Source organism: Rhinolophus hipposideros (assembly GCF_964194185.1).
Source record: "Rhinolophus hipposideros genome assembly, chromosome: 26".
Lineage (NCBI taxonomy): Eukaryota > Metazoa > Chordata > Mammalia > Chiroptera > Rhinolophidae > Rhinolophus > Rhinolophus hipposideros.
In genome coordinates this window covers 9,175,639-9,194,161 of record NC_138072.1, presented here as the reverse complement: position 1 = coordinate 9,194,161, position 18,523 = coordinate 9,175,639, and the positions used below count along the sequence as shown (strand labels likewise).

Here is an 18,523-nt window from a genome sequence, read left to right as displayed (position 1 = left end):
ATGTATATATATATAAATGTATACACAGCAAAATTCTTATTTTGTACAAAGGAAGTTATTAAAAGTGGTTGTCTTTAGGGAATGAAATGTAAAAGAATGCCCATTACAAGAGACGAGTATTTTGCAGTGTGACAGGCATTAATGGAAGGGCGTCAGAAAGGGAGACCATGATTAAGCAGTGTCAAATGCCATGAAGAAGTCAGGAAGGCAAGGTCAATGTTTCAAGGGATTGCGGGGTTAGAGGGAATCTTTAATTTTTCTTTTAAAATCTTACCCTATCCAATAGTAAGTTGTGATAGTGCAGGATACAAAATATCGTTTATGGCAAAAATAGGAAAGATATCGCAGCACAGTTTCCAGTAGTGTAGACAATTCAAAGAAGATAGAGTGTGAAGAAGATAATAATTCCGTTCAATAATGCTGATGAGAAGAGAAATTCATGATAATGGGATATAACGGTTTCTTAAGGTTATTTAACCCTTCTTTGCCATTAACATTTACTAGAGGGTAGATTTATTTTCCTCCTTTTTAATGTAATCTATTTAAACTACTGAGAACACGTGTCTCTGCTTCCGCAGCAATAATCAACAACTGACTACCTTTGCAAAAGAGGAAAAGAAAATAAGGGATACAGATGCAGCTAGTACTTGCTTTGAGCTAATGTATAGTTTGAATTTACCCTTTACTTATAATTATTGTTAGAAATGCAGAAGAGAAGTAATCAAATTATCTGTCTTGAGTTTATGTTTTCTAATCTTTCCTGCTAATAATGTTAACATACTCAAGAGAAAAATTAAATTATCTCTTTTCAGAGTTACAAATAATAATGTGTATAAAAATACAAGCACACATATTACACGACACGAATAAGAACTACACAGAATAAAGAGAAACATTAAAAATAATAATAGTTAACTTACTGCTAAGTTTTAACTTCAGTACTGAAATTTGACTTCTATACACATTTTTCTCTTGCCCTTTTTTTAACTGCTTAAAAATGAAATTTACAGATACTTGGGTTACCACTGGGAAGCTGAATACTTATACAGTATGTCATGAACTGCTAGACATTTTATGTTTAAAATGAAAAATGTGGGTAACACTTTATTTTAATGGTATATTAATTAATTCCAAAGTACAATGAAAATCCTATAGCAGTGAATAAAATATGACATCCACACGAATTTGAAATAAATTTATTATGATCAGTATTATCACAATGAATACTAAATGAATTGTTAATGATGAAAGACCAAAAGTATTACCAGGAATGTAATAAAACATCCAGAAAAAGCTGGACGTTTCCAGTCACTTCATCATCAACTAGAAGTAAGTACTATAACCCTGGATAACACTATAGACATGTGTATCATTACTGGCCAGAAATTAACTGACAATAAACAGACATTGAAAAAAATGTGTTCTTAAGTATCTTTCCAGTAATGTGCAAAAACTATGCCTTTCACACATCAACATGCTGTGCTTATTCCGACCTATGTGTATTAGCTACTGAATAAAAAAAAAACACAAAAAAAACAATACTTTTCCTTTGTCATTATCATATAACTTCTATTTTAGGTACCGGGAATAAAATTCCAATGTTGGCGGTCCTGTATTATAAGATATATTGATGTGCAAAATTATTATTATTATTATTGTTGTTGTTGTTTTGCAAATCATTCATCATTCCGTCTTAAGGGAGCCAAGCTCCTCAAAGGCAGAAACTATCCCTAACCTGTACTTTGTGTTCTGATTGTCACCGGGTGCCTAATAAGACGTCAGTCACTGCTTGCTGGTGAGAAGAAATAAGACTACAGTCTAGAAGCCAGCAGTCATGTTTTGTTTTCATTACTCGGCCTCCTGCTCATTATTATCTCACAGCTCAATGAACAATGAGCTACAAAGATGGGAGGAGTAGATCATAAAGGAGAAGTATCCTGCAAATGTACAGTGTCCTTTTAAAATGCTTTAGTACTCCGTTTTCTACAACTTCCTTCTCACTTCATTTCCGGAACAATCAAGACCTAAAGAAACTGGCAGTTGACAGGAAAGTAGGAACCTGCGCTAGACAGGGCGTGAGGAGAGGGGCTGCAGCGTGGGGTGTGGGTGCGAGAGCCTGGGCAGGATAAGGTGGCCTCAGCATGTCGGGGCAGCCTGCAGGGAGTATGCCACGTGAGAATAAGGAGAGTGTCAGCACGGAGAGAAGGCCTGGCTTCAGGGTGCAGGAAAGGTGAGGAAAGGTTCCACCTGAATGAAGGGCAGCCAGCACGAGGAATCAGAGCCCACGAGTGAGGAAAAGGGAATGGAAGTCAGTGAGCACGTGGTTGTTCGGCGTGGGGAGGCAGAGCGCACACCGGGTGGAAGGGAGGCATACACAGCTTCAAATTACCTGCTGAAAAAACAATACCTGTTAATTACAAAGGAAAGAAGAGCACATAATTTGTGCCCCCAAATCATCTCTGTGCACTTGACAGAAGCCTTCCTAAGTTTCACTAATCAGAAGTGAGCACAGTGAATAACAGAAAAATCAGCAGTTAATTAGAATCAAGGGCCTCATATCCAACGAAGCTGTCATTTGCTTAGGTTAATAGGACTCAGACGATTGTCCACATTCAAGCACTGGAGACCCACTAATTATTAGACTAAAATGCAATCAGGAACTGTTGACTCTCTTAGAGTTAGAAAGATACTAAGTTTATGGGAATAATGGATTCCAGAAGCAGCCAACATAGGGAACATGATACTTGAGGCTGACACGGGTATGAAGCATGGGCCAACCGCCTGTCTTGTACAATATTCCTATACCAGGTATTTTCCTTTCCTCAGCCTGACCTTAGAAAGGCAGGTTAGACCTCATGGGGCACAGGGGATCCTTCAACAATACCGGTTGGAACTTCATGGGTCCACTTAAAACGCACATTTTCCCCCCATACATACAGTGGTCCCCTTGTATCCATGGATTTCATATCTGAGGGTTTCAAACCCAAGGATTCAACCAATCGTAGTAGCTCAAAAACAGGATTTTCGCATTCCCAATTGCAGATTCCCAACCATGGTTTCACAACGATGGATTCCCAGCCACCAAAGGAAACCGCTGTTCTCCACACACAGTTGGTGGAATCTACGGAGGTGAAAGGCCAACTTTAGAGTCAAAATAATACATGGCTTCTTGACTTGCCCTTAACCCGCACCTTGCTCGGGGGCCAACTCTACTTGCACGCAGAGACTTGACTTAAAGTCCCCGTGCCCCACGCATAAGCTTTGGACTGAGATGGATCAAACATCACTAGATCGTTGACAAGTAATTTACACTTCATTTCATTGTCATCGGCTGTAAAGTAGGAAAAAATTAAAATCACCTCGTAAGGTTATTGTGAATCTCAAAATAATGTTTGTGAAAGCATGTGACAGAGTTCTCTCAGCATACAGCAGATATTCAAAAACAATGATTTCTCTTTCTATTTCCTTCTCTGTCCCCATCCCCCATTTTAGATGGCGAGAGATCTGGAAACTTGGCAGTGGGATACCTGGTCTGTACGGTGTCTCTGCAGAACTTCCTCCCTCTTCCTGAGCAACTGCTGTCGCAATATTCCTCTACACGTATCTTCCCCTTCGGCTAAGTCAATTCAAAGAGATTACATCTACCATCTCTTTCATCATCACAAACTCCCTCAGTTTTGATTTTTTAAACTAGAAAATGTGCTGCTTGTAAAGAGAACTATGCAGAAGATGATTAACTTGTATCAAATAAAGGATGACTGATAATACTATTACCAGTAGAATTTAAAGGTGAAACATTTTTCACATGAAAAAAACAAAACAATATATAGCCATGAAGAGACACACCCGTACACATGTAAAATCTACATAACATAGCACCAAAAAATACCACTATAGAAACTCTGCTGAAGAGGGACATTTTAACTCACTCCAATTAGTATTTGACAGATTAACTAGACAACATTGAAAGAAGGATATGGGGGAAATGAACACGTATCAAACTCTTCTATTCACAAACAGGATAGTATCAATAACCAATAAGTCACAAGAAAATCTCAACAATTCAGAAGAATAGAAATGGAACTAGGAATTTATAGTGAACTTTCTTTTTAAGGCCAATAATTTGTCAAATAACAATGGAGGACTATTTTGTTCCACCCTGTAACATCCTAGACACAATATTCAGCCTCTTCCACAGGCAGGTCAAAACGTGAATACCGACCCACTTCCTATGCCAGAACTTTCCAGGGGGCTTGGGTTGGCCAGGCAATGAACAGTCTCCCAAGAGTCCCTCGCTCTCTCATCGCATATGTGCTTCTTGGGAGTTCCACAGCCTTCCTCTGATTAGGCAGAGGGGTCTCTCTCTTTCTGAGTGGACTTCCCGGGCCCTGGCGGACTCAGGTGCTAAGATAAGTATTTAGTAATAATACATGTCCCCTACAAAGTCTGCTTCCAATTTCAGAGGTATCCTGGTGCCAACCATAAGTTAGAAACATTTTTGCCACTGCCTTGTTACCAATATAGAACGAAGACATTGAAACAAACCAAGGAGATTAAAATTGTTTCCTCTAACTCTGCTCCCTACATGTTAATGCATTTGGAACAGTATTATGCTCAGACCAATTGGATTTCTGGATCTCTGTGCTTGCTGCTATTTCGTTGATCAGACCAGTGTAGTGGGAAGAAAATCTTACCCTGTGTGGCAGTGAAAAGCATAGGCCTTGAAGTTGGATTAATTGGCTTTGAGATATCGTAATTATTTTTTTACACAAATTACCGAAATCTCTCTGAATCTCATTTTCTGTGAATTATATGAAAAGGGAATAAATACGTGATCAGGAAGGATGTGCAAGAATTGAATGATAGGCCCCCACACAGTTCCTTTTCTAAAGTCTCCCTGTTTATGCCAAATGGGGCTTCCTGTGAGCAATGCATGTTCTTCTGGCCATAATTGTGACCCACTGAATCAGACAGAATCAGCCTTTTAAAAAGATCCTCAGGTGACTGCAATGTACACTGAAGTTTGCGAAGAACTGATCTAATCAATAACAGATGGGAAATGACAATAATTTCCTAAAGAAATTGTCTGTTTAGTTGTTCTGCGTATGCTAATGTTTTATATACAGTTTTTGCCCCCAAAGCTATCAATACCCTGTTGTTGTTGTTTTTTTCAAACTAGGCAAACTTTGGAATTTTGATTCCTTTGCAATCTTTGAGACTTTCCTTCATACTGAAAATACTACTAGGAATAGTAGTGATAATAATAAATGAAATGGAGGACATGCCAACTTATTCTCTTCGTGGCCTTTGCATAACCCTGTCTTTTCTCGAAGCAATCTCCAGTTTGGGGAAAATGTACCCACTGTCAAAAGCCAGGAGATGGGGACAAATGTTGACACTGAAATCTTACCCACACAGGGTAAGATTTTCTTCCCACTGAAATTATGTCTGTTTGCAGTGTGGCACTTCACCATGCTTTTCTAGAACATTGTTCTCAAGCTCTAAAAATATGGATTGTTAATACATCAGCTTATACCGTTGTGAAAGCCAAATGAGATGCTATGTGAAAAAGTTCATAGACCATGCCCAGCATATAATCAGTGCTCAAGAAATGTTAGTTGTTTCCCTTCCTGTTCATCCTTAATATATAGTAATGACTTCTGAAATGCCGCGCACCATTTTAGGCTGTGAATATCAAGAGGGACGGAGCTTATTTTTTTTACATATATAAATAAACAAGGACCTGCTGCATCCTCTAAACGATTACTAAATAATTTATCTGTAATTAAGATAACATATAGATAATAGATAATTACTATCTTTTGCTTTTTCAGTTATGTTTACTTAAACCAGGACCAATGACTAACTGAAAGATTCACTTATGGAATTATTAGATAAATAATTATTGTGTAGCTACTATATGTCGGAACTATGATAGACATAGGAGACAGAAATGATGAGCAAAAAAATGATGCTCTCCACTTCCAGTTTAAGAGGGACAATAGATACTGTCTCACAACAGAATGTAAAATTGAATCGTGATTAAGTGCTGGGAGAGAGGTACATGGCCCTATGAGAATGTAGTCGGTGAGACAAATGTTAGAATAAGAACAGCTCAGCAAGTTCGTGTCTTACTGACTTATTTTCCATTGGTCTGCCATGTCACCATATTCTATCATCCTCTAATTCACTTTTTTGGCATTTCTCTTAAGTTGGAAAAACCCCTGGGGCATTGCTCCCAGAAGGCCACTGTTAAAATGAACCTCTTCCTGATTGAGAAGTCTGGGAGGAGGGAGATGGATAGGCTGCTAGTATGTTCCTTAGCCCTCTTCTGTTACTGTACTGGTACTGGTTATCCAGATGGCTCAGACACTGTCACTTTAGGGACACAACTGAGTCACAGAACAGTTGAGTTCAATGATATTTGTGAAAATAATGGAGACACAAATTCCCAGGTAGACTGGGGGCCATACTAGCTCAGCCAGATGGGGGAGCCCAGGTAACCCCAATCAAGCTATTAAACCTTCAACAGCCAGGATGTAAGTTTCATCAAATTGCAGAGAGATGTTAAAAACAACAACAACAACAACAACAACAAAGGTTTCATTTTACAATTTTATCTATGCTGGGCTTTTACTTAAATCATCTCAAGCTGATATCCATGGTCCCCCCTCTATCTATAATTCCCCTGTACGGTAATGCTACTTTTAAACTTGTGATTATGTTTGCAGCCAACAAATCAAGGGGAGAAGTGGGGGGTACTGATCGAATTTGCTGATAGAAAACGGGCTCTAGTCAAGCCAGCTCTTTGCGTGACCCCCTCCCTCCCCCCAGCTGATGACCTACCTGTTCCTAAAGTAGTACTGATGCCCTATAAACGTGGCGCGAGCTTGCAGCCGCCCTAAGGTGGCCATTGCCTCTGAGTCTGGTTTCCCACTGGTGTTACTATCGGTCTCCAAGGCAACCGAGCTCAACCATAACGCTAGTCCCGGGGGGGTTCCACTTTTCGTTTACTCCACTTTCTTTTCAGTTGTTTCAGTGTCTGGAATATTAGATAGACCTATGAAGAAATTCTGAGCAGGCCCATGTTTTATTTGTCGGCCTCTGTGTTCTCTGTGAGTAAAACTAGGAGGTTGTAGGCCGGTGGGGGGGAGGAGAAGGAATGGTTGCGCCGGGCATCCGGTTTCTGCCTCCCGTCGGCATCCGGAAGCTCCGCTCAAAATGCTGAACTGCTCTTTGGAAGGCGTTAGTGCTGTGGGCGTTGGAGACGGTGCTCGGGCCTGAGCCTCGAGGCCAGGCTCCTGGGTGTCGTTGATGTTCGGGGCCGCCGGGCGCCCACCGATCGGAGCTCCAGCCGCCGGGAACAGCTGGTGAGGCTGGCGGCCCTGGGGTCGGGCGGGCGGGGAGGAAAACGGGGTGATGGCAGGAGGCCGGGGACCTGGGCTGGGAAGGGGGAGGGAGCGGTGGCGGCTGAGCTGAGGACAGGTAGGCCTTGCTCTCCCTCGCGCCTGGGATGCCGCAGCGTGAGGAAGGCGAGCAGGTGTGTGCAAAAGGTGGGTGCGGGCAGGCAGGAAAGGCTGCCCGGTGGCTTGTCGCGCCCGTGGAGGTGCTTTAGGAGGAAAGCTTTCTGTACTTCCAAGAGCGATTCATTTCCTCGTTGACGGGTGACAAGATGAGGCACAGGAAGAATTTATCCTAATCCAGGCTTTATCCCCCTCCCCCCACACACTCCTCTTTCAAAATTGACTAGATTATGCCACGTGTCCTGGAAGCTCACATCCCAGAAATGTTGAGTTCTGGAAGTTTGCTAGTGGAAGCGACCTCCCTGGCCACCCTCTTTATTTGTAATTTTATTTTGGAGTGAGCGTCACCTACCTGTTTCTGGCCCTTGAACGTTCCCGTTCTAGATCAAATGAGGTATGTCTGGGTGTTTCCTGAGAACACGGACAGGCCCGGCTTAGGTTTGGGATTTCACTGTGTCTAGTGTCCTATCACCAGTCCCACTTTAGAATAATATATTGCCTTGAGTTTTCAAACTGCTTTCGCATATTTAGATCTTTCACTTTATCCTTCTGACAGGCCTGTGATAGAAGATTATCACAGAATACTGAAGTGACTTATCCTCCTAGAGCTAGGAGCTGGGTGATGGATTCTAGTTGAAAACTAATGCCTGTCCTGTTTTTCTCCCCAGCTCTTTTCCTCCAAGCATTTCACAAGACAAGCAGTGAAACAAGCAGATTTTCCATTAAATCTCAAACATAAAGTGTTGAATATAAAGGTGAAATGTGGCTGAAAATGTATGTCCCTTCCTAGATTCTGCAGCAGATGAGAACATGGGGACTTTAGCAGTCTGTGACCTCCGTTTGTTTTGCATCGCCTGTTTCTGAAAAGTTATAAGAATATCTTGTCTAAAATGTTGTGAAGGAGATCAGATCATTCTATAGTTCATTTTATAATGAGTATAGATTTGATTACACTTCTTTTAAATTCTCACATTTTCCATTTGGAAAAGCAGAGGGCACTTATTTTGTTTTTAATAGTGATGTAAGTAGTATAAAATAAAACATACATTTCTAAGTGTTTAGTATTTTTAGTTTTGGCAATTGTATATACCGTGTAACCAACACATCAAACAAGATATAAGACATTTCCATCACCCCAGACTTCCCTCTCCAAGCACCTTTCTTAATGTTTCACCATTCAGTATCTTGTAAAGGGAGGCAGACAAAGTGTCTATGCAGGTTGGTCTTCTCTTACTCTGGGGATACTGGTTTCTAGAATAGATGGCTCTGTAAATTAAAAATTTGACTCTTTCAACTCCTCCCTCTCCCTTCCACCTTCTTCCTAAGGTTACGTCCTGCTTTATAATACAGAGAGCACCCTTCTCCAGCTCTGTTGAAGAGCCTACCCTGTTTTCCTGTGGCAGTACACAACACATCCTTTTTTATGACACCAGAATATAACATAGTGCCTAGCACTTAGTGTTTTTGAATACAATTCTTAAAAATCATGCCCGATTTGGCAGAATGAATGTGTTTCAGACAATAGGAACTTTTATTTTCTAGCTTATCTGCACAACCATCCTCTCATTCAAAATTTCTTAATGGATTTTTTTTCATGCATTGATGAGACATGTACTCTACTATACATGTATGTTTCATCCCAGTGTCCTTTAGTAGTAGGTATGCTACTACTAAGTAATTACCAGGTTTTACATACATATATCATCATATTTTTCAAAGTAGATTCTATCACTTTTTTTTTGCATTTTAAAGAAGATGAGAGGGGCAAATTTAGTTTGACTCGCCCAAGTGTCGTATTTGCAGTATGATTCCAGAATGTTTTTCAAAAATTCTTAACCACCCCGGTGTAATGCCTCTGATGTCTGAACAATATACAATATCTCAAGGAATATATAAACTGGAAAGTATATGCCTGGAGTTGTTAACCAACTTGCAATTCCTGATGGATTTAACTCCCATCTTGACTACAACTTTTTCAACAATGTCAAGATTAGTTTTTCAATTTTTAGGTGCCAAAAGGGTAAATGTAGATGTTTAACAACTTGTTGAAAAGTATAACTGATAGTTTATAGTTAAGAAGCCTAAGGGAAAAAAATTGTACAATTAAATAAAGATCCTGTGATTTTGTTTTGTATGTGTGAGGAAATGAATATAATTTTAAGTTAATCTTATAAGTGATTCATGCTATGTTTTTCTAAAAACAAAAACTATAGCCTAGAATATCTATCACTTTTTGCCTCATTACTCACATACATTTTTGAAATTGGTCCAAAATATATCTGTCTTGGTACATCTAATGTTAATGGTTTAAAATTTGATTTCATTTGGTGGACAGATCACAGAATTTAGATACACTATTCTTTATTACTTTTTATATTAATAATTTATATTTAAAGTCAGTTTCTGGGGGTAGAACTAAACAAATTTTAAAAATTAAGTCCTTGATAATGAAAATACTGAATCATTACTGACATTGAACTATAATGTCTATATATTTAACTTTATGTAGCTTTGCTTTTAAAAGAACATTAAAAATAAACTGTTGATTCTGGACCTTTGTTTCTATAGTGTCATTCCTATTTGGTATTTTGTGGGTTTTTTATTTTCTTTTTGTTTTGTTTTAGAGAAAAACTGCATAGTGAAAATGTGCATTTTTTTTAAATAACAGCTTATTTGTTTGTTATCTTGAACGCAATTTCATAATGTCAGACTTGTTTGAGTGAAGTTTGTTTCAATAATTAGGAATCAAAGCAATGGCCAGCATGATTTTGGGCAAATGACTCATTAATCTTGGTGTAGATTCTTAGCATCCTTATTTATGGCAAGCTGGAAACGGTTAAACCATCTTCGATAATATGCCATTAACTGGCACATTTACTTCACTAAAAACTTAAGGTATCTAACTTCTTAATGTGGCAGAAATTTTGAAATCTGGATTGTCTAAATTTTTAGTCAAGTCATAGCTTTCTTTTGTTATTTGTTTATTTATTTAGTCATTCATTAATGTTTATCCGACAGATGTTTTTTAACATCTGTGATGTGTCAAGCATTATGCTAGGTACTTTTATTAATGTTCACTTGCCTTCATTCTCATTGCTATTCTAAGAATTCAGAATAAATTACATATTCAATACATATGAGCAGTTAGCATGTATAAGCAATGAATTAGACTCATTTCCTGTATACTAGAAGCTTGCGTACATGCAGATACAGATATAGATATATGCATGTTGACAGGGATTGGAATGAATTATCTTAGGTTCTTTTTTTGTTTGTTTTAGCCTTTGATATTCTTTCACTTAGGCAATTTTTAGTCAGTAGTTTATATTTTGAAAGCCATTAGAGTATGAGGATAGAAGTTGTGAATGACTCTTGAAGTCATTAAATGAAGTAACAAAAATGAAAATTATGTTCTTCAAATTTAAAAAATAAATGACTTTTCCTCATTAGATCCCTATTTGGAAAGTAGAATTAAGACTTTTTTCCTTTAAAGACACTTGTGGTTTGTTTTTCACTAAGTTGCGAGGGTAAAGAGGAAAACAAGCTTTCTGAGTGTTCCTGTGGTGACAAAAGTGAAAAAATAGCAACTGCCATTAGCACCTCCAATTGAGTGCTTCCATTATGGGAAATGAGGGTTTTTTGTGTGGTGAATAACTGTTTGACTGTTAACTTGGTGGGATGATTTTCTTTAATACTTTGTCTTATATCTCTATATATTATTAAGAGTAGGTCAGATACACAACATTGATTTTTTTTTTTTTTTAACTTAGGACTTTTGGGGTTTGTTTTGTTTGTTTTAGATCTTTAGAGCCTTTAAGTAATCCCTAAATTTCTTGCAATTGTATGCAGGATTTTTGCAAATGTCTATTGTCCCCACTCTTCCCAACATTCAGAGTGGTTCAAGAATTCAGAGAAGTTGAAGGTCTTTGCTTTTATTATGATGTCTTCAGTATTTATAATATGACTGTACCTTAAAACCAGACTGATTTGATATTTCAGTGATCAGTTTCTCTTATTTGTGCATAACCTCTATCTACAACCTCTGTTGAAAGTTGAAATAGCTGCTCTCACACATTCAAGACCCACTCTCATCCTCATAGAACCTCTTCAAGGTGGAAATTATTGATGTATAACCAATGAGAAGATAGTTTGTTCAAGGTCCTGTGGCTAGTGAATATCATAGAAAGTAGCTTCCATACACATAGTTTGGACTCCGCAGCTCATGTTCTCTACAGTTTCCCTAGAGTTTTATATTCTATATTTATTGCCCAATGTTAGCACAAAGCTATAATTAATCATTTATGTGTTTCAGAATAACATAGGTTCCCCCAAACCCATGCTACTTTTCTCAGAAAGGAGAGAAAAGCTAACTTCTGATTCACGGAATTTCTAAACTAGCTCAAGTAATGACATTTAATGTCATCTTAAATTCCTAAGATGACCTCCCCCCAAATATATAAGAGGAGAAAATGAAGACGTAGTCTATTATTAGTAAGTTATTAGGCTGAAATAAAAACTTATTTTGACAAATAATATCACCAAATTTATAAATTCCTGTGAGCAGCAGACATCTTAAACAATCTAATTCTTATGGATCTCATTTTGTTAAATTAGTCACAAAATTTAGTCCTTGATGTGTTGTCCTTAAGGCTCACCATTCGCATGTCTGGTCACTCACTATCATGGTCTACACTATTGTGTGTTAATTGGAATCTGTACTTTTGGCTGCTTCCTGTATACTTTTAGGACCAACCAACCTTTCCTGTCTTAAATGAAAGTTAACATGAGTACCAGGCACGTAATTCCAAGACTATTTTCTTCTTAAGTTTGTGAGCAGTCATCGCATAGGTTGATTGGCATAGTTCTTGACTCTACTGTGTTAATGTAGCATCTTTGTATACATTGAATTCTTATTCATACAGAAACTAACACATAAATGGCTATTTTTCCCTGAAATTTTTGAAAGCCCGTTGAGCAGTTGTATTTAGCACTCCACTCTGAAAGTTACTTAACTTTGTAGAAGAAATCATCTGTTTTACAGAGATGAAGATGAGAATTTTACCATGTACTAGCTGGTAACAAGTATTTGACTTTTTTTTCCTTAACTAGATATTGATAGCTGTAATCAATTACCATTTAGTTACATCTGGAAGACTTTCGTTTTTTAATGAACTTGTTGGGTTTATTCAGTAGACACACATGTCTATTCTCTTGTTATGTATCAGTATCCAGGCAAGGAAATGATTCCCTAATTTTCTATACATGCAATATTTTTCCATCTTAGGAATAGTAGTTATTGCTAATAGAATCTTCAAAAAATAATAGTCACTGCCCAAATGTTGGGCTGTAGAGGGGGTTGTCTTCTTCCTGGGCTTTCTTGGGTTTCAGCTCCTGCTCTGCCCGCCCGCTGACTGCCATTTGCGAGCTCTTGGTTCACCAGTCAACTGCCATGCCAGTCCTTTGCCGACATTTGCTTGGGAAGTTAGGACTAACGCAGCTCCTGATTCTTCCTCGAATCAAAAATATTTGAAAGGATATCCTAAACTTTGTGCCACATTTTCTACATGTATTGATCTTCCTCACTCTCAACCATACATTTTTAGGAAAACCTAGGTATTAAGGAAGACAAGGAGAGAGCAAGTCACTCATTTCACTAGATGTTTAGTATTACCTCTAGGAGGACAAATGAACTTGACCTTTGGCCAAAAATTTTTACCTAGAACTGATACATCAAATTGGAGATTGACTGTACATATTACTCAGCATAATATAATGGAAAAAACGCAAAATACTTTTTTCACCGGAAAAAAACGAAAAATACTTATCTATTCAAATCATTTCCCTTCACAAAATTCAGCTTTATATGTATACTGGGACTATAATTTTATTCTATTTATTTGGATGATCTTAAGAAAACTATCAGTGAACTGTTATCTTAGACATTATACCCAATACAAACTACTTCCAAAAGATTTCATTTCCAGATGAAGAGGAATAGTTTTATAAATGTGAATAGAAAAACCTTCAAATTAGCAAAGTGGTAATTCACTGAATTTTTTCATTTACAAACTTTAAAACTATGGAGGCTGAATAAACAGATTTCTGTACAGAAAAGTTCTATATTTCCTCTAATAGGAAAGGTCTTATTTAAGAAAACATCTTTAGGATGAAGTGTTTCAGTACAGTGGTGTCTTCAATATCACTGTGAAGGCAAAGGAAATAAATGAGCTATCGATCATGGGATGGTCTGCTATAATGACTGTTTCTGTGAGGCCAGTGAGGCCAGTTTTACCTGAACCATGCAAGTGAAGCAGCTTGATTGACTATAATATTATTGGCTCATTAACCAGTTTTGCTTGGGATTGACTTGTCTGAGTCTGGTTAGTTGAAACTGAAGAGGGAAAAGTGATTTGTATTCTGAATGGCACTTCCATTAAATGTGTTTTTTTCCCTGTGTTTTTACAGAGTTTTTAAGAAAGATTTTTTAAAACAGGCTTTTAGCTGATTCATATTGAGTGATATTGTGGAATAAATTGGATTCTTCTAGTTGAAATCTTTTTTTAAAATATATTTTGTCTTGAGAAAAACAATATAAAATCGAATAAGGCCAACAATATTAATGTTACAAAGAAATTTTGCTTTCATTCTTCGTATTGTTATGGATTATATTTTCTTAAACTGTGGTAGTTACAGCAATATTTTTTAAAAATGAAACTAATTGAAGAGTATCAGATTTTAATGGATTGACTCCGATTTGCTAACCTTCTTCTAATGTTAGGACCAAATCTTCTATTTGAAAGTAAGGCACTAAATTGTAACTTGCAAAATAACCTGCAATTTCAGTTGGAGAATATATTCATGTGTTGAGTTAATTAATATTTAGAACTAGTAATTCACCCATTGATAAGAAAGCTGTATCTTCAAAAAGTAAGTTATTCCAGAACCAGGTGATACTGAGTCTTCTTTTTGACAAGGAATCTTTGTTGCAATGTATGTTAAACTGGCTTCCAGTAAATTTTTTCAAGGTGCAAAATTATATTTAAAGAAAACAGTTCTTTCAGATTACATCTCTTCCAGAGAAATAGTGTTAAAAGAACGAAAGAAATGTTATTATTAATATAATAGATAACGGAGAAATCAGTGCTGTCAGAAATGTACCCCCTGCTGCTAAATCAATCATAAACAAAATACAAACTGGATACTGGAATCATGTAGCTGATTTTGGCTATAGTTGGGTGCCATTCAGGCTCAGGAACCAGAGCACCTGTGTTCAAATCCTGTTTCTACCACTTCCTAGAAGTGCCACATTGGGCAAGCTGCCCTTACTCTGTATTTCGTCAGCCACCTCATAGTGTTGTTATATGAGAATGAGATGGGGTAACGTGTATGGAACACTTAGAATCCTGGGCCTGGCACATAGTAAGTACTCAAGGGTTAGAAGCTATTATGTGGGCATCCTTTTAGGAGTGGTAAATCCAGTTGAACCACAATGTATGTTTGTTTTCGGGTAATCATTAAAATGAAAAGGCAGAGTTGAAAGGTTATTATAAGGAACTTGCAAACATCTATAAATGTAAGCTACAGAGAATATGTAAAGCAGGGGTCAGCAAACTATGGCCTCCCAGCCCTTGGCTTTATAAATACAATTTAATTAGAACACAGCCGTACCCATTCATTTATGTATTGCCTGTGGCAGTTTGTGCCTTAATGATGGTGAAAGTTGTGTTGTGACAGAGACTGAAAGGCCTGCGAGCCTAAAATGCTTACTACTGGCCCTTTACAGAAAAGTGTGCCTACCCCTGCTACAGATCCTAGAAACCATATAGTACTCCATAATTAGGATATTTGGATCCCTACGTGCTTTTAGAACTCAGTTTAAGAAATGATTGTTCATGATCTTGTACAAATCTTGAAAGTGCCTACTAGTCTTTCCGCCTACCCGGCGTATCATGGCCGTGATTGTTAGAGCATGTGGTGAGTAGAGAGAGAACTGTGCTTCCTTCTTAGAAATGGGGCTGGGGGAAGGACTGAGAAAGTTCTCTCTATATCTGATCTAGGAAAACTGGCTGTAGGAAAAGTACAGGAGTGGACTACAGATGAGTTTTTAAGCAGAAATAACTTTCCGTAATTACACAGTCAAAATATAAAATTACTGAGACCTTTCATTGCTGATCTTATGCTCACTGTATCTTGAAGTCATTCGTATGTTTAATAAAAGAACTACAAGAAAAAGGAGCTTAAAATGAGTCAGGATATTTAAAAGTCTGATATCTTTTAGACAGGAAAATTAAAATAGCTTTTAAACATTTCTTTGTAATAACCCTTAATGTTAACCAGATTTAGTGTGAATTGTCTGCTGTAATAAGCTAGGTTAATACAGATAATACTGCCTATTTTCTTTACATTTTTTTTCTTTCTTTAAAAAAATGAAGGCATTTCAGTCGAACCATGGAAGAACTGGTTCATGATCTTGTCTCAGCGTTGGAGGAGAGCTCAGAGCAAGCTCGAGGTGGATTTGCTGAAACGGGAGACCATTCTCGAAGCATATCGTGCCCTCTGAAACGCCAGGCAAGGAAAAGGAGAGGAAGAAAACGGAGGTCGTATAATGTTCACCACCCATGGGAGACCGGTCACTGCTTAAGTGAGGGCTCTGATTCTAGTTTAGAAGAACCGAGCAAAGACTACAGAGAGAATCACAATAATAACAAGAAAGATCATAGCGACTCTGATGACCAAATGCTGGTGGCCAAGCGCCGGCCATCGTCCAACCTAAACAACAATGTCCGTGGGAAACGACCTCTGTGGCACGAGTCCGATTTTGCCATGGACAGCCTTGGGAACAGGACTCTGCGCAGGAGGAGGAAGGTAAAACGCATGGCGGTTGACCTCCCGCAGGACATCTCCAGCAAACGGACAATGACACAGCCCCCTGAAGGCTGTAGAGATCAGGACATGGACAGTGATCGAGCTTACCACTATCAAGAGTTCACGAAGAACAAAGTCAAGAAAAGGAAACTGAAAATCATTAGACAAGGACCCAAAATCCAAGACGAAGGAGTCGTTTTAGAAAGTGAGGAAATCAACCCGACCAGTAAGGACAAAATGGAGTATGAAGAGCAAAAAATCTCCGATGAGCTCATGAGTGAAAGGTGACTTTTCTCTTTCCTCAATATAAAGATATGTGTCTACAGTGTTTGTGGTTGAATGTGTTTGGGGTTTTCATTCTATTTTAAATTAACTCTTAAGTTATAATAATGGCAGTGATATTACTGTTTTAACCATGGTTATATTTTCTTATAATTTATGATGTTTAGCACAAAGGAAAATTGCTTATTTGATTTACACAAAGTCTTTTGATTGTGTTATAATGACTTAATTTTCAGCTACAAAGAGAAAAGGAAATAGAGTTTCACTGGGAAAGGATATGCATTTGAATAATGGCACATCTGTAACTCTTAGAATTGGATTTATAATTATTTATTTGTTTAATTACAGAGTTTTAGTCTTTGGTTCTTTTCAGTTTCACAATTCACCAGTTAATTCTCATTGCTGAGAATCAAAAGTTGACACCACTTCAACATGTGTGTGGCTTGATATTTTCAATCTGTAGACTGCTAGGAATTCCAATCTCCTATGAATTGCAAAACCCAGTTTACAGTCTAGAAACACCTGGTCTTGTCACTAGACAAATGGTAAAGCACTGATGCTTTGGTACTTAGTCTAATCTATCCCTAGCTGGAAAGCAGGTATACCACAGTGAAAAGTACTATTTTACCAGCATCAAAAGGTAAGTGATCATTTTCCTTTTACACAGAACTAATGCCACTTGCAGGAGATGAGAAAATGTTGACACTGTTCATCCTTTTAGGTGTGTCCTTAAAATCAAATGCAGAACTGTGATGTGTATAAAAAACACTTAAAATAGTCTGGGTAGGAGTATTTGATTTTTAATTTGTAGGATTGGTATTTTATTAATGTGGTTGTGAACTGTAGGATATACATATATATATATATATATATGTATGTATATATATATACCTGTGTATGTATATTTATGTATATATACACCTATGTATGCATGTTTATGTATATATATATACATATATACAAACATAGGTATATATACATATATATGTATATATTTATATTTGGTTTTGTGTGTAAATATGATTATATGATTACAGACGTGAGTAGGACCTGGTAAAATTTTATAGAATGGACCTCTTATTAGAGATAATTTGCTATTTATGCAATTTTTTCTAAAGCAGTAAAAATTACTTTAAAAATGTTGCGGGAAGGCTTTGAAAAGTTGATGGTATCTGCTTTTCTTCCAAGAAAGTTGTCATTTTTATAGCAGATGGGAATTATTTGTATGCTAGTATTGGGCCACCGTGACTGAGGATTACTTAGATTGGCTTGAAAGTAATTACTGCTCACTTGCTGGGAGGGAGGGTGGCCGTGGAGATAAGTACTCAATTCTGGATTATTCACAGAGGACCTGCTTTCTGGATTGATTGTGCAAGCCCCGCCTCTTATTGATGGCTGCCTTTTATTGACAGACATCTACCGTGGCAGAGAAATGAGATGAAACTCTCTTCATTTCTTTTCATTGTAAAATGTATTTGAATACCTAAGAAAAATATGATCAGGCTACCCAGCAGTGAACAGCCCAGGTACCAAATTTCAAAGAGGATGTCTTCACTCCTGAAGAAATTTAAAACAATTTTTTCCCCTCTTCTTTTAAACTTACCTCTGTAACTACTTTTTCTTGTCACTTTAAGAGTTAGGTGCATATTCCTTTTGTGGGAAGATTGTTAAATGCTTAAGGTACTTTCCCAACATATATACATTTTCTGAGACTACTTCCAAAGCTTTCCTGCTATGAAATGCTATATATTCCCTTGAAACTGATTTATGAATAAGAATTGAACTACGTTGTGTGCGTGATTGAACAGATCACGCGTAACTGCTGTTTACTGTTCACTCCTGGTACTGAGACG

The 18,523-nt window shown here is 37.6% G+C and overlaps 2 protein-coding genes across 8 annotated transcripts in view; one reads left to right on the top strand and one right to left on the bottom strand.

The window, feature by feature from the left end:
* SPATA17 (spermatogenesis associated 17) overlaps window positions 1–6,966 on the bottom strand; it is a 202,516-nt gene extending 195,550 nt beyond the window's left edge. For 3 of the 5 annotated variants that reach the window (XR_013992660.1, XR_013992661.1, XM_081039202.1), the window contains exon 1: window positions 6,847–6,966. Coding sequence is in view for 1 of the 5 variants with exons in the window: in XM_081039202.1 (XP_080895328.1) it covers window positions 6,847–6,914 (68 nt within the window). In the remaining 4 variants the exon portion in view is untranslated. The remainder of the gene's footprint in view (window positions 1–6,846) is intronic. The other 2 variants (XR_013992662.1, XR_013992663.1) reach the window with 2 other exon arrangements.
* Window positions 6,967–7,209: 243 nt separating this feature from the next.
* The window catches only part of GPATCH2 (G-patch domain containing 2), a 143,608-nt gene continuing 132,294 nt past the window's right edge, over window positions 7,210–18,523 (top strand). For all 3 annotated transcript variants that reach the window (XM_081039127.1, XM_081039128.1, XM_081039129.1), the window contains exons 1-2: window positions 7,210–7,370; window positions 15,956–16,672. In XM_081039127.1, coding sequence (XP_080895253.1) covers window positions 7,315–7,370; window positions 15,956–16,672 — 773 coding nt within the window. In that variant the 5' untranslated portion in view covers window positions 7,210–7,314. The remainder of the gene's footprint in view (window positions 7,371–15,955; window positions 16,673–18,523) is intronic.